At 43.4% G+C, this 15,631-nt stretch overlaps 3 protein-coding genes across 3 annotated transcripts; 1 reads left to right on the top strand and 2 right to left on the bottom strand.

Moving 5' to 3' along the window:
• Positions 1-130: 130 nt before the first annotated feature.
• On the top strand, positions 131-11,031 carry trim35-12 (tripartite motif containing 35-12). Its single transcript, XM_054758718.1, has 6 exons — positions 131-939; positions 1,447-1,542; positions 2,241-2,471; positions 2,544-2,566; positions 2,648-2,766; positions 4,054-11,031. The coding sequence occupies exons 1-6, from the start codon at positions 403-405 to the stop codon at positions 4,611-4,613; spliced, it is 1,566 nt and encodes a 521-aa protein (XP_054614693.1). The 5' UTR covers positions 131-402; the 3' UTR covers positions 4,614-11,031.
• On the bottom strand, positions 4,678-9,893 carry LOC129170760 (C-factor-like). The gene is made up of 6 exons (XM_054758721.1): positions 9,628-9,893; positions 8,224-8,278; positions 7,918-8,105; positions 7,667-7,828; positions 7,448-7,558; positions 4,678-4,823 (listed from the first exon to the last, which is right to left on the bottom strand). Exons 1-6 carry the CDS (start codon positions 9,769-9,771, stop codon positions 4,710-4,712), a joined length of 774 nt encoding a protein of 257 aa, XP_054614696.1. The 5' UTR covers positions 9,772-9,893; the 3' UTR covers positions 4,678-4,709.
• A 354-nt stretch (positions 11,032-11,385) lies between the features above and the next one.
• LOC129170758 (C-factor-like) lies at positions 11,386-14,806 on the bottom strand. Its single transcript, XM_054758720.1, has 6 exons — positions 14,609-14,806; positions 13,903-13,957; positions 13,626-13,813; positions 13,368-13,529; positions 13,134-13,244; positions 11,386-11,549 (listed from the first exon to the last, which is right to left on the bottom strand). The coding sequence occupies exons 1-6, from the start codon at positions 14,750-14,752 to the stop codon at positions 11,436-11,438; spliced, it is 774 nt and encodes a 257-aa protein (XP_054614695.1). The 5' UTR covers positions 14,753-14,806; the 3' UTR covers positions 11,386-11,435.
• Positions 14,807-15,631: the final 825 nt, after the last annotated feature.

Raw genomic sequence — 15,631 nt, 5'->3', positions numbered from 1 at the left:
TTAGGTTTAGCCGAATCACCACCAAGTAATTGTAAGTCATTAACCAATTGTCTAATGGGGATAAAACCTTGTATTACTTATATGCTAGCATGTCTTCCAACACATTTTGACCACAACCCATAGGGGGCGCCACAAATGTGACGTACTGCATATGTCAGATATTGCACTTAGTGGAATGATTTAGTTGCACATCATGTGAGCATGTGTTGGTGTTTTCCACTAAAAATGGAGCAGAAAGTGTCAGATGAGGGCCTTCCTAGAAGGGGACTAAACCTGTTCTTCAAGTCCCTGTTGATCTAAAAGCCCAGTTGCACATAAACCCCCGCTTAGTCCACCTGCTGCAGTCTGTTGTGTCCTCACATAAGAGCCTTGTATCCACATTCTCTGCTAGAACCTTCCACCATGGCGTTGCGCCCACGTGCATCCTCTCAGCCTGGGAAGCTCTCCTTCCTCCAGACTTCCAAAGTGAACTCATCCCTTCGACCGAGGGCCGTCTCCTCGAGGTCGGGCTCCATGCTGGAAGAGGAGCTATCGTGCCCTGTCTGCTGTGAGATCTTCAAGGAGCCCGTGGTGCTCAAGTGCAGCCACAGCTTCTGCAGGGCATGTCTGCAGCAGTTCTGGAACAAGAAGAAGGCCCGGCGCGAGTGTCCCATCTGCCGCCGGAAGTGCTCCCTGACGGAGCCCACTGTCAGCCTGGCTCTCAAGAACGTGGCTGACACCTTTTTGAAGGAGCAGCAACTACAGACAGCCGTGGCTGGAAGCGTCGCCCCCGGGAAGCTGGAAGCTGACGTGGAGGATGTGAGGTGCACCAACCATGGGGAGGTTCTCAAGCTCTTTTGTCTGAATGATTTGGAGGTCTTGTGCTGTGTGTGTCACACCTCCAAGAAGCACCAGGGCCATCAAGTGCGTCCTCTGGAAGAAGGAGCCCATGATCTCAAGGTAGCTTTACATTTAATACAGAGTAGTCAAGTGCAAAATGAATGTGTGTGAATTGTCTCATTGCAGTCCCTGAGTTTGTCATGCAAATAGTTTCCTGGGCTTTGGAGCCCTTTGAACTCTGCTCAGCAACAAGCAGCCCTGCAAATGAATGTAACAGCTATTCTGTCTGACGTCCTGTCCCTTCTTAGTCATGTTCCTGCATTCTCAGAGATTACTTTTAATCAAAAAGCCTGTTGGGCTCTTTTTTTGAATTGAGCTCGTTGAACTCTGCCAAGCAACAAGCAGCTGTGCAATCATAAGCAATTATTTGATCTGCTTTTCTTTGCCTTCTGGTCAGGTAAAGTACAGTTATTGTTATAATGACTAATACGTTTTATTAATAGACATCGTTGAAAACATCAAGACTTTACATATCATTATAGGAAAAGATCAAATCCAGAAGAAAAGCATTTTTGTTCTAAAAGTGGCCATTTTGGATGTGTTGACATGTCCTGTTGTTCCCGTCAGGAGGAGCTGAAGAAAGAGCTGATTCCTGTGAAGAAGAACCTGCGCCGCCTGTATGAGGCCAAGCAGGAGTGTGATGACACAACTGTGCACATCAAGGTATCAACAAACAAAAGGTGACAACCAAACCTGGTAGAACCCACATGACCACCGGTGTAACTGCAGCGTGCTGTTGAGCGTCAGCCAAGGGTTGTTTCATGTCGGAAAATGAGGAATTGGATTACAGATTGCTTTGGAAACAATAGAAATTTTCCCAAATAGTATCTCTTACATTAGTAAGTGGAGTTCATTTGAAAAGTGTCAAAATCAGTCTGTCAGTGTAAGAAAATAAGAGAAATGCTGTAAGTTTTCTGTACCTGTAGTGTTTATTTGTACAAACCACCGTATGAGTTGTTGCCACCAATATCGTTCAAGCATGAATAAGATGATTAGCAGACCTGCTAAGAAGAAATGTGTAGTATAGTATATACGCTAGTAAAGGGGTGCATACTGAAAAATGTAAAGAATGTGGGGCTACTTTTTTTTACACCAACCCATGTAGATACGCAGGGATGTTTTTTTTATATATTACATAGGCATCTCCTTGATAACTTGTGAACAGCCAGACCTGTAGTAATGCTCACTGAAGTCTCACCAGATTAGCTGAATTGTTAATAAAACTACATTAACAGGTTGCCTACAGCTACAGCTGTGAAGTAAATATAGGTGTTTATTGTAGCATTCACAGTATTTCTAAAGTTGATAATCTCTATTGTTGCCCTGGACGTGCTGACTCATCCGTTTCCTTGCACGCTCAGAGCCAGGCACAAGCCACGGAGAAGCAGGTCAAAGAGGAGTTCGAACAGCTGCGTGACTTCCTGCAAAAGGAGGAAGCGGCGCGGCTGGCCGCCCTGCATGAGGAAGAGGAGGAGAAGCGAGAGCTGGTGAGGAAGAAGTCCGAGAGCATCACCAGGGACATCCTGACCTTCTCGCACGCCGTCATCGCCGTCGAGAACGAGATCGCATCCGGCGATGCTCTCTTCCTGCAGGTAACTTGTCATCTTCAATGTTGTTGGACCCGCTGATCAATGGTAATAATGATACTACTATTCTCACTGTAGAATTACTCCAACACAAAGAAAAGGTAAGATCACATCGTCATGACCACGTCATACCAGTTAATCTTACAGCTGTCACCTCCGGGGGCAATGTTTTGTTTTTAAAGGGCACAGCTTCCGCAGAAGGATCCGGAGAAGGTGTCTGGAGCTCTTATTAACGTGGCCAAGCATGTCAGTTCCCTCAAGTACCACGTTTGGGAGAAGATGGTGGAGCTGGTTCAGTACAGTGAGCACACTTTTTCCATGTTTGTTTTACATAGCCTGCTGTGTGGTAATGTATACACTAGGGCTATCAAAATTAACCAGATAACAACTTAACAGAGAATTCCGTTAAACGCCACTACTTTTTTTCGACGCGTTATTAACGTGTGCACATGTTTGAGCCTCGGCCCACACCATAGTTGGAGAAAACGCAGTGGTGTTGCAGTTGATGTTGAGCCACGTGCGGGAACAAATATTGAGCAGAAATTGACCCAAAAAAGGGTATTTTAAAGAAAATTAGATTTCGAATGGTAAGTTTAGCCCTGACATATGGCTCTATCTCCACATTACCGAAGTTATTTTTATGTGGTATCAATCTGAGTTGAATGGACACCGGAGTACGTAGAGTCTCAAATGCCACTTACTGGTCTCAGCTGGAAAAACTGCTGGAGCAGTGCAGGTATTTGTTATTGTTATTTATACCGTGGTACCTTGGTATACGAGTATTTCAACTAATGAATGATTTTTAGATACGAGCCGTCTCTCGGGTGATTTGGGTTACGAGCTATTAGTTACCGGCAGGCATAACCGAAGACAGCTATTTGGAGGGCTTGTGTCACCTTAATATGCGGGGACAAAGGCGGAAGTGAGAGAGCACACACACAGCGCTCAATGAGATGGCAGTAAAGGCTCACGAGGGGATTTATTAGCGTTATCATTATTGATTAGCGTTTGTGCTTGAAATGCTGTTTGTCAAAGACGGCAGAATAAAACTTGCGTGATGCAAGACCTGTGGTGTCATACTTCCACGCCGCGGAAGTCGCCACACCAAGTAAGGTGTGATAAAGTGTGTGTAAATATATCCCGCCTCTGTTCCTGGCTTCTGTGTAAAAGGCACAGGCAGATCACGCCTTATCTTCTGTTGCTGGACATCTCAGTGAAAGAGGCTAGGGAATGGTAACTTCCGTTCAACAGCACACATTTTCCCGACAATAGAGGAATGTTATCCATTGTTGTTCGTTTGTTTACTCTGTAAGCCCGTGTCGGAAAGACAAACCAGATCAATGTTTCACTGTACCGCTTTGGTAGAAACATTGCTTGAGAGAGGGGCTTTCTGATGTGGTAACAGAAGACTTCAGAAAGATCAAGACATTTTTTTCCCCAACCTGCTAAGCTAATTTCAGTTATGTTTAAGATGCAATGAATTGAGCAAGAAAACTCAACAAAAATCAGCTTTTCAGGGACCAGGGGAGCCCCCTCCCAACTGTACTTTGAATACTCCCGAGAAAACACCCATTTTATGCTGTTTTAGCTCCCATCACCCTGGACCCCAACACTGCATACTCCTGGTTGTCCATCTCCAAGGACCTCACCTGCGTGGCCAACAGAGGCTCTCTGCAGCAGCTTCCGGACAACCCGGAACGTTTCGGCCACTTCGTCTTCACCCTGGGCTCCGAGGGCTTCACGTCGGGCCGCTACGCCTGGGAAGTGGAGGTGGGCGACAAGGTGGACTGGATGCTGGGGGTGGTCAAGGAGTCCATTGACAGGAAGGGCCGCATCTCCGGCTGCCCTGAAGGCGGCTTCTGGATGATATCGCACTACGAAGGAGAATACTCGGCCATGACGAGGCCCAGCACTCCCCTGCAGCTGGAGGGGGAGCTGACCAGGGTTCGGGTTCAGTTGGACTACGACGCCGGTGAGGTGATCTTCTCCAATCCCATCAGCATGACGCCTATCTACACCTTTAATGACTTCTTTACCGACAAGATGTACCCTTTCTTTTGCCCTGGAGCCAATATCAACGGGAATAACCCAGATCCTCTGAAGATATGCCCTGCTACAGTGGCAGTGTGGAACAGTGCCACATGGTGACATGTACGAAACACCAATCAACCGTCATGAGATAATTAAAAACAAGCCACAATATATTCTTGTATGAACTTTATTGGGGTTCATTTTGATGTGAAGCTACCAAGGCATGGCGCTGCCCTGGTAATCCAGGAAGGCTCCGTTGTGCTTATCTTTCATGGTGGACATCACTTTAAGCATCCCCTTCACGCTGGTTTGGACATCAATTTCCCCCTGGAAGACACATTTTTCGACTAGAATTAAGAAGGGAACATTTTGAAACAACGAGAAAGTAGAATGCCCTGAAGCTGCAGCTTCAGTCCTGGCCAGCAGGGGGCCACCTCAGTTACTGTGTAGATGAGTGACAGAGCTACAGGCATGTGAAAAAATGAGGACACCCCATTTGTGGCGCCGCCTGTGGGTTTTGCTTAAAATTCTTTGGTCAACATGATTCATTATATAATGATCATTTATGGGTTAAATGTTTGCCGGCTTTTTATGTAAAGGTTTCTCTGAAGTTTTATTTGTTTTTAGAATTTGCATGGCGGGCCGGATCACATGCTGCCATTGTCCGCAAATGGCCCACGGTCTATAGGAGCCACATCCGTGACTTCAAAAGAATCATGTTTGGTTCCAAAATGGCTTGTTAATAAAGCAAATAATGTCTCCATTACCACGGCTTATCTATTGTACTTCGTCTATATCAGAGCTCTTCAAGTGGCAGGTTTCGCCTGTAAACTTGGTGTACGCACAAAACATGTGTACGGCATTTTCCGTGCAAAGTATGTGATCTATAATATCACAACCTGATGTGATAAAGAACGCATCAGTCTAGCAACATTGTAGCTGGCGGACTATATCAGAGCTCTTGGTGTACGCACAAAACATGTGGACGGCATTTTCCGTGCAAAGTATGTGATCTATAATATCACAACCTGATGTGATAAAAGAACGCATCAGTCTAGCAACATTGTAGCTGGCGGACTCACTTTTTGGAGACATGGTAAAAGAGGTGAAGTGAAGTCATACGTTAGAAGTGAACATGCAGTGGAAAACAATAAAGGTTCAATCATTGCATTAACCGTAATGCATTTGTGGAAAGCGTTGCTATTTTGCATTACACCAACAAATCTAATTTATCAGTCCTATCATATCCTCTACTGTGTGTGCTCATCAACATGAGGGGTGATTGTAAATAGATTGCTAGTTGTGGTAGCAGTCCTACAGTATCATAAACACCATTGCGCATGAGTTTATTACCATCATGACCAAAAGATACATAAAACAAACAATACAGCGCTGTTTATATTTATCATTATGAGAACATGATTATGCGTTTGATAGTCATTCATTTGAATAAATGTCGCATTATCAAATGATTATATGGGTTTAAGTTTACAAGATATAAAGCAGACCTAGTGTGCGTGTCCTCTGTTCTCTGTTGCGCTCCTCTTTGGCAATTTATCAAATAAGGCAGCTCTTCCTCTGTTTGTGTGATGGTGTCAGGACGTGTGCGTAACATTGCTCTTATTAGTTTTCCTTTTCCACAAATGATAAGTTGGATCATTTTGGGATTTTGGTTTGTTGTGATTCAACCAATACAAAAAAACTTTGTAATAATAAAAATTTCCATGGTGCTAGTCAGCATAATCTGGAAACTTTCCTTGGGGTCTCAATTAGATTAAAATTTGCATAAAACATGCTCGCTAAAATGCAAATGTGTGCCTTGACAGCCAACCACTTTTTTTTTTATGTGTGTTTGTTTGAAGTTCTGCAACTGTGCGCCCGCTGCTGTGTCCTCCAAATAATATACGGTACTTTTCCCCGCCTCCAGTTACGTGAAATTCCGCTTCTTTGTCCTCGTCGTTTTCTCACCAGCTGTGATCCGAATGACTGAACAATGCAATCAAGGCTTGTTAAGTCTGGAGGCCGCATTGATGAGTCACTTTGCATTGACATATTTTTGGTCAAGTTGAGGTGTGGCGAGAGCGCGATGTGAGGCGAAGTTTTGTGTGCACACTTGTACTCTGGGGAGCTCTGCAAAACAAACTGCGTGAAGGTGTGTGTGTGTGTGCCACTTTTTTTACAATAGGAGAAAAGGGGAGACTCTTATCATAGAGGATCTTTGTAATGTTTTGACGCGGGCCATGTTTAGGTTGAGAATATGCTGTGGGGCGCTATAAAAAAACAAGTTGTGGGTCTAAAATGGCCCTCTGGCTGCATTTTGGACGCCCCTCCATTAGCTATGTAGAGGATCTTTGACGAGCATTTTGGCAGTAGGTCTTTATAAACTGCAGAGCGCTCCAACCGAATACAGTAGAGGTTATTTGACTAGTGTTTTTGTGTGTCTGGTGTGTCATATAGAGGATCTTTGAGTATCAACATTTTTCATGTGCTGTGATTTATGACTTAATGACGATGTTGGTTGTTTAATGAGGTAAGGGCTTTAAGGTGTGACAGAGCCTTGCATTGATATTCAATGCAAAATAGGAATACTGAAAAGAGACGTTTTAATGGAAGCTAAATGCTGGGGTTTCTGCTCAGAAGAAAGAGTACTTGAAATTCACCACAAAGTAAACAGGTGTGTTTTCTTTTACTGATGTTGCCTCATGCTGTAAGAATGTTTGTTTATAAAGACCAGTTCTATGAGCACAAGCATCCATGCGTTGTTAGCTTAGTGACTTTTGTTAGTAAGTAATAATACAAGTCATGCATTAACATGTGGTACAAAAGGGTAAGGAGTGTTTGCACACATGTGGGACAACAGTTTTACCAACAACAAAAAAAGTCACTTGAGGACAAATTATGACCACTTGGTTTGTGCATCTGTGTTTGTTTTTGGCAGCCAGTCAACTCACCTCTGGTCCACCTGTATCTGTGCGCACCCATCCAGGGTGCAGCACAGTAAACAGGATCTTATCCTTCTTCATCTCCTCTGCAGCGCACACTGTCAGCATATTCAAAGCGGCCTGAAAAGAGCAAACGTTGGTATTGTTTCTATGTGTATTGTATTTATCACAGCACTGTTTGCTTGATCTACTGTTGACGCTGATCATGCAAACATGGGCACACCTTACCTTGCTGACACGGAATGGTAAAATTGCCGCTATAGAGTAGGTCTCCTTTGTCACGTCCATTGAACCCTCCATTGTGGAGATATTAATGACAGCTGCTTTGTTGCACGACATCCCTGAAATCTTGCTGGCCTTGGCCGCTGTCCGAAGATGAGGAAGGAACTCCTAATAAGTTGACAGCATGCGAGAAAAAGGCCCTAAGTAGTCTGGTGGTTGAATTGCAAAGGCATGCTTGTCATGTGCAAATCATTTACCTTCATGATGTTCAGAGGACCAATGACGTTGGTGTTGAAAGAGTCCTGCATGTCCTTTGTAGTGGTGGTCTGCAGCGATGATTCCAGTGCCATCCCGGCGTTGTTTACGAGCAGGTTGAGGCCCTCGCTGCCCAGTAGGGGGGCGATCGCCTTGGCCGCCTCTTGTATGCTGTTCATCTCACAGACATCTGTCTCAGACACAACAGACTCTGTTCTTACTAATCACGCTTACTGTATGCGTAGCATGATAATAAACACAGCATGTAGCATGCCAAACCTAAGTAGGGTAAAAGAAAAAGCTCATACCCATAGTGACGATGACGATGATGTCTGGATACTGCTTTGCCAGTGTTTGCAAGGTCTGTAAATAAAATTGAAGTATTGAATTAACTGCACTATTCTTCCCATGCGATGTTTCAACACACGTCCCAATACCAAACGCTTCATTATGCTACAGCACAGTCACTCCGTCTTAATAGCTCCTCGACAGGGGTTGAGTGTGGGACTTGCAGTTTTCTGCCAAAACGCTAGGGGCAATGTTTTCCTCAGAGGGAGCAACCACGGGCCGCACGGTGGCCGAGTGGTTATCATTCCAAAAACATGCATGTTAGGTTCATTGGCGACTCTAAATTGTCCATAGGTATGAATGTGAGCGTGAATGGTTGTTTGTCTATATGTGCCCTGCGATTGGCTGGCGACCAGTCCAGGGTGTACCCCGCCTCTCTCCCAAAGTTAGCTGGGATAGGCTCCAGCATACCCGTGACACTAGTGAGGACAAGCGGCGTAGAAAATGGATGGATTGATTGCTCCCATCCATCTATTTTCCATGCACGTTGAGTGTGTTTTGCCCCATAATGGTGACTGTACTTCCTGGTTGAGTAATATGCCTCTAGGGCAGTGGTTCTCAAATTATTTTCTGTCATGACCCCACCGGGGAACAGAAATGTTTCCGTGCCCCTCCGATTTGAAATACTGCTGAGAAACTTCTATCTATTTATCTGTACTGGACAGACTGAACTCGAACCTGAAACGAGCGAAATGCAACAAAATGGAGAGCAGTGAAGCATACAAGCTTATTTAAGAGTCAAATTGCATGCTGAGTACGACAAATTCATACATGCTGGCAGGTCTGTGTTATATTGAAAGTCCTCCCTGCCTCTCACGCCGCCCTGACAGTTCACCTGGGGACCCGCCCTACTGTTTGAGAAGAACGGGCAAAGCTAACCTTTAACGAACTGTTTTTGACACAACATTTACATCACAAATGTACGAGGTAACGTGTGTTTTAACTCAACAGCCAACACATATGCTAAAGTGTAATGAAATTATTACAATGGACGAGCGACATGAGCGCTAACTCGTCTGCTAAACGGAGCACTGCATCCTGGGACTTGTAGTATAATTGTACTATACTCATTGGCCAGTTCAGACTTATTACTGGGTTATACGGTGGAAATGAAAAGTACTTCACCCTTTGACAGCGAAAGTACGACCCGAGTCACCTTTAAAAACCCTGACAATACGCCGAGTAGAGTTCAAAATACACCTTTTGGTCAAGGATAAGCCTGAAAGAGGAAGGAGTTGGTGCGCATGCGCCAGGCACTCCGCATTTACAATATATCAGCGTTTGTGTTTCTGCAGCAGGGATTGTACTGACAGCTTTTAGAGGTGAACATTTTAATATTAAAAACTGAATAAAAGTATGTTCACCTCTGCTTTGGGTCCATTTGGGTCTCTGCAGCAGGCAAACAGCTTCTTCACGCGGCCCTTATCCTCCGCCAATTGACGCACCAACTCCAGGCCAATGCCTCTGTTGGCCCCGGTGATGAGCACGGTGATCGGCTTGGATGACATGGCTCACTCGGTCGTTGTCGTCTTTGCACTTGTCGAACAACGCTCTTTACAGTGCATCGATTTTTGTACTGCCCATATTGCCTGGTCCGCCTCTCCACGCCCACCTGTTGGGAGTTTGTCCACAATAATGTATGCATTAGGCGGCTCCATTACAAACTGGGAAACTGGGACAGCAGTGAGTTGAAGTAAAGGTTGGCAGTTACGTGCAAAACGTATGACAAATATAAGATAAGGGAGATATAAAATAATTAAAAAGGATGCAGACAGGCTACAGGCTAATGAGAATTTGTGTTGACTGATGTGATTCAAAGCAGCAAACAAATCAACTGACCAGCGAACTTGTTTTGCATCGACATTTGACTCATGGGGGTGCTTCGTTTGTTTCTGTTGACAAGAGTTGTTTTATTAAGCAGCCTAACATTTTAGTTATTTCTTTGGAAGTAGTATAATTTAAGAGGATTTGCACTTAGACGGGCGCCTCAAGGTAAAAACAGCTGTTTTGGATCACATACCCAAATCTCGCGATACTTAATTTACACAATAGTACAGCATCTTGTTATGCTCATTCTGTTGGCAAACTCAGATGATTACAAAACGGCGCCTGTTCGCTGCTCTCACCTCCCGCCCGGAACTGACTGTCCCCCATCTCCGTCGCCCATATATCACCGGTTGACTTTGTTAAATAACTTGTTCACACCACAAGTCTGTTTGAAATTGATCCCGACTGCAAAACGACCCACCATGGAGCCAAACAGATGAGAAACACTACTGAATTCAGGAAATAACACGTGGCAAAGTACAAAGGTGTCGTCCGTGTGGCTCTTGCCCGCTCCCCTCCTTTGCTGCTGCGTCATCACCGTTTCATTAAGAAGAGTCCTTAATGAAGGTAAGTACATTTGTTTTCATTGCAAATGTATTTTCTGCATGTAAAACTCATTGTTCTATATTAAAAGTGTTTTGTGTGAACATTTTTGGGTGTCTGGAGCAGATTGACAAGGCCCAGCACGCGCTTGCAGCAGGAGGGAGAGATGCTGGTGAGGTGACCTTCTCCAATGCTATCAGCATGATGCCCATCTAGACCTTTAATGGCTTCTTTACGGACAAGATGTACCCCTTCTTTTGCCCTGGAGCCAACATCAACAGGCATAACCCAGACCCTCTCAAAATCTGCCCTGCTACAGTGGCAGCATGGAACAGCGCCACATGGCGACATGTAAGGAACACCAGTCATTCATCCATCCATTTTTTATGCCGCTTGTCCTCAGGGTCGTAGGGGTATGCTGGAGCCTATCCCACCAAACTTTGGGCGAGAGGTGGGTTACACCCTGGACTTTTCGCCAGCCAATGTCAGGGCACATATAGACAAACAAGCATTCACACTCACATTCATACCTATGGACAATTTAGAGTTGCCAATTAAGCTAACATGCATGTTTTTGGAATGTGGGAGGAAACCGGAGTACCCGGAGAAAACCCACACACGCACGGGGAGAACATGCAAACGTCGCACAAACCCAAATCTTCCCGATCCCCCGTGTGGCCAACATGCAAACCACTAGGCCACCGTGCGGCAGTAATCAATCATCAATAGATAATTAAAGAAACAAGCCACACTTTATTCTAGTAAGAAGAATAACTTTATTTGGGTTCATTTTGATGTGACGCTACCAAGGCATGGCGCTGCCCTCGTAATCCAGGAAGGCTCCATTGTGCTTATCTTTCATGGTGGACATCACTTTAAGCATCCCCTTCACACTGGTTTGGGCATCAATTTCCGCCTGGAAGACATTTTTTTTAAACATCAGCTTAATTTAAGGAGGGAACGTTCTGGAACAGAAAAAGTAAAGTGCCTTGAAGCTGCGGGGTCACCTCAATTTATTGTGTAGATGACAATGACAGATGTGGAAAAAATTAAGACATTCCATTTGTGGCGCTCCTTATTGGTTTCGCTTAAAATGCTTTGGACGGCATGATTTATTATATATGGTACACTCAACAAAAATAGGAATGCAGCACTTCCATTTTTACTCGCAGCTTTCATGAGACAAACTCAAGAACGTTTTATATGTACACAAAAGGCCTATTTGGTCTCAAATATTGTGCACAAATATGTCTAAATCTGTGTTAGTGAGCACCTCTCCTGTTTTGTTGAGAAATCAGAGTCAGTTGAGAAATCAGAGTTTGGGAAATCACAGCGGTGACTGTGGAGCTACAAGCGGGACCAAATATTGAGCAGAAATGGACAAAGAAAAGGCTATTTTGATTGGTAAATTTAGCTTCAGAGCCCTGGAAATTATTTGTATCTAACGTGGCTGTGATATGTGTTGTCACGGACTACGTCGCCTGCCAGACAGAAGCGATAAGTTACTGGAGCACTGCTGGTGTTTTTTTTATTGTCATTTACGCAGTGGCATCTTGGCATAAGAGTGACCCAACTAACGGGTCTTTTTTACATGCGAGCCGTCTCTCAGCTGATTTTTTGCTTTGAACTGTGAGCTACAATTTGGGTTACAAGCTGCTATTTAATGGCAGGCATAGCCAAGGACAGCTATTTGGAGGCTTGTGTCAATGTGACCATGGCTCAAGATGAGAATGGATGATGCATTAGCAGTGCACTAGCCAGTCACCGGGAAAGATTTTCAACACATCAGTAAAACATACGTACATTATAGCGATCTAATTTATGATGTGTTATGTAAAACTATGACAGGAACGACATCAAATTAAAAGCACAAAATGAATACAGAGCCACCATCCACCAGTACGAGCCTGGAGTTCGCTTTCCAGAAAGTGCACCATACAAATATACACATTAGCACTCCGTAAGGTCATTAAATCTTTCCTTTATGCATTCCCACATAGTATCAGCATTTGGGACCAAATACTAGGTAAAAGAAAAATACAGTATAGTTGTCTATCTGTGCAGCGTGGGACAAAGTTAGAAGGTGCGTTCAAGGGCGGTCAAACAAAGTGGGACAAAACACTTTGCATTAAACATGCAAAAACTGGGGGATTTCTAACTACATTATTTTTTTGGAATAAAATAATGGCCCATATTTCCAAAATTGATAGCCCTTTACATAAAATTTTATGTAGTTATTGTTGTAGATAAACATATTTCTATCTGCAATTAATGGTGAGTTAACTATGGACAAAATGCATTTAATCGTGATTAAATATTTTAGTCGATCGACAGCCCTACTTTTTATAGATACTTTGCGTGGAAAAAGCTGTACACATGTAGGATGATAGTTTTAACTAAAATAAATAAAAAATTAATTGAGGACAAGTTATGACCACCATGTGTGCATCATACATTGATTTGTGTATCCGTGTTTGTTTGTGGCAGCCAGTCGACTCACCTCAGGTCCACCAGTATCTGTGCGCACCCATCCAGGGTGCAGCACTGAACACAGGATCTTATCCTTCTTCATCTCCTCTGCAGCGCACACTGTCAGCATATTCAAAGCGGCCTGAAAAGAGCAAAGTGTTACTTTGCCTTCAGCAGCGTTATTTCAGTCTGTATTGTATTTGTCGCAGCAGTGTTTGCTTGGTCTGTTGATGATGCCGATCATGCAAACATGACCGCACTTTACCTTGCTGACACGGAATGGTAAAATAGCCATGTATGAGTAGGTCTCCTTTGTCACGTCCATTGATCCATCCATCGCGGAGATGTTAATGACAGCTGCTTTGTTGCACGACATCCCTGAAATCTTGCTGGCCTTTGCTGCTGTCTGGAGATGAGGAAGGAACTCCTAATAAGATGACAGCAGGGGAGAAAAATAGTCATAAATAGTCTGATAGCTGTGGTTGAATTGCAAAGGCATACTTGCAGTGTGCAAATCATTTACCTTCATGATGTTCATAGGACCAATGACGTTGGTGTTGAAAGAGTCCTGCATGTCCTTTGTAGTGGTGGTCTGCAGCGATGATTCCAATCCCAACCCGGCGTTGTTGACGAGCAGGTTGAGTCCCCCGCTGCCCAGTAGGGGGGCGATCACCTTGGCCGCCTCTTGTATGCTGTTCTGCTCAGTGACGTCTATCATAGAAAACGGGGACAGTCAACGGATACAACTTTAGTAATAATGTTTACTTTGCTTACTGAGCAAGATGCCAAACTTGTTATACCCATAGTGACGATGACGATGATTTCAGGAAATTTTTTTGCCAGTGTTTGCAAAGCCTGTAAATAGAGAACATATTAAAAACACTGCCATTACCACACAACTCATTACTTTCGCTTTCCCAACTGTTTTGACCCATAAAGGCCACCGTACCTACCGGTGGACATTGGTGGTAAAGCTAACCTTTAATGAACTAGCTTGTGTTTTTGACACATTTACATTACACATACATAAAAGGTAATATGTTTTTTAATTCCAAATCATATACCAATGCTTACGTTTAAACAAATTACCTTTTAAAATTGTTTCAAACGAGTGACATGAGCGCGAACGTTAAAGCAAACGGAGCAGTGCACTGTGGGACTTGTAGTATAATTGTACTGTAATCGCTGGACGGTTTTGACTTATTACAATGTTTTAAGTTGAAATTAGTACGTAAGTAAAAATTTCACTCACGAAAATAGACTGTAATGTACAAAAGACACATTTCTTCTGGATAAAACCGAATGAGGAAAAAATACTTTGTTTTTATAAGACTGAAAGAAGAAATAGTTAGTGCGCATGCGCTGGGAAAAGGTTGGCGATAAGGAAATCACAGCGTTTGTACTTGTATATGCAGCTGGAATTTTTTGACGGCTTTTAAAAGTGAGCTTTTTATATATATTTTTTAAAAACAGACAAACTGTAAAAGTGTCGGCTGGTATGCGCACCTCAGCTGTGGGTCCATCTGGGTCTCTGCAGCAGGCGAACAGTTTCTTCACTCGCCCCTTATCCTCCGCCAATTGACGCACCATCTCCAAGCCCAGGCCTTTGTTGGCCCCGGTGATCAGCACGGTGATCGGCGTGGACGACATGGCACAATCTGTCCTTGCACTAGTCGAACGACATTCCCACAGTGCGTCAATTTTTATACTACCCTACCTTTAATGACTTTAAGTCACGCCCACGTGTGGCGGCTCAACAAGACAAACTGGGACAGCAGTGAGTTGAGCTACAAGTTGGTAATAACGTGAAAAAAGTATCACAAATGTGAGAAAATGGAGCATATAAAAATATAAAAATAACCGATTCAGACAGGTTACAAAATGAGGTATTTATGTTGACTGACGTTATGCAAGGCAGGAAACAAATCAACTGACCAGCAAATTGTTTTGCATAGACATTTGATTCATGGGGGTGCTTTGTTTGTTTCTGTTGACAAGCAGTATTGACAGCTAATTTTTTTTAGTCGAACTGTAATTTAAGGTGATTTTCACATACATTGCATAGACGGGGTTGATGCAAGATTGTGAATTCAACTGGTGGGTCGTGACCCGTTAGTCTGTCATGTGTTCATCTTGGGTGGGTCGCAGACAGTCAGAGTTAAGAGTAAAAAATTCTTCTTTTTTCTAAATTTTAAACGTAAAATCGAGCAATACGTTAGTCATCTTCCCGTGTGGTTTATATTCATTGTACAGTTATAAGTGAAATATTTGATTTTGTGGTCTTATTTAGTGCAATTTTGCTATTTAATTTAAATTTATGCATTATTTGTATGCATGCAATGATGTTTTTCCTAATTTTTTTGACAAAATGTCTGAATAAATTCCTCTAAAATGCACTTTGCACATGTAATTATGTGTGTCAAAAGATAACAGCGATTTTGAAAGAAACATACGTTTGCTTGGTTTGACTTAAAAATGTAAATAAATGAAATAAATACATACTGCAAATGAAAGCATAAATGAAAAGAA

The sequence above is a fragment of the Dunckerocampus dactyliophorus genome, chromosome 18, assembly GCF_027744805.1.
Source record: "Dunckerocampus dactyliophorus isolate RoL2022-P2 chromosome 18, RoL_Ddac_1.1, whole genome shotgun sequence".
NCBI classification, from domain to species: Eukaryota; Metazoa; Chordata; class Actinopteri; order Syngnathiformes; family Syngnathidae; genus Dunckerocampus; species Dunckerocampus dactyliophorus.
Note: the sequence above shows the minus strand (reverse complement) of the source record. Positions and strands in the feature narration are given on the sequence as shown.

Excerpts from the sequence above, each read along its gene's own strand:
- LOC129170758 (XM_054758720.1), bottom strand. The coding sequence starts at position 14,752 with ATGTCGTCCACGCCGATCACCGTGCTGATCACCGGGGCCAACAAAGGC. Across the intron at positions 13,958-14,608 it reads CAGATGGACCCACAGCTGAG|GCTTTGCAAACACTGGCAAA; the intron begins GTGCGCATACCA and ends CTCTATTTACAG. Across the intron at positions 13,530-13,625 it reads GTCCTATGAACATCATGAAG|GAGTTCCTTCCTCATCTCCA; the intron begins GTAAATGATTTG and ends TCATCTTATTAG.
- trim35-12 (XM_054758718.1), top strand. The coding sequence starts at position 403 with ATGGCGTTGCGCCCACGTGCATCCTCTCAGCCTGGGAAGCTCTCCTTC. Across the intron at positions 940-1,446 it reads AAGGAGCCCATGATCTCAAG|GAGGAGCTGAAGAAAGAGCT; the intron begins GTAGCTTTACAT and ends TGTTCCCGTCAG. Across the intron at positions 1,543-2,240 it reads ACACAACTGTGCACATCAAG|AGCCAGGCACAAGCCACGGA; the intron begins GTATCAACAAAC and ends TTGCACGCTCAG.
- LOC129170760 (XM_054758721.1), bottom strand. The coding sequence starts at position 9,771 with ATGTCATCCAAGCCGATCACCGTGCTCATCACCGGGGCCAACAGAGGC. Across the intron at positions 8,279-9,627 it reads CAAATGGACCCAAAGCAGAG|ACCTTGCAAACACTGGCAAA; the intron begins GTGAACATACTT and ends TTTTATTTACAG. Across the intron at positions 7,559-7,666 it reads TACCATTCCGTGTCAGCAAG|GCCGCTTTGAATATGCTGAC; the intron begins GTAAGGTGTGCC and ends TGCTCTTTTCAG.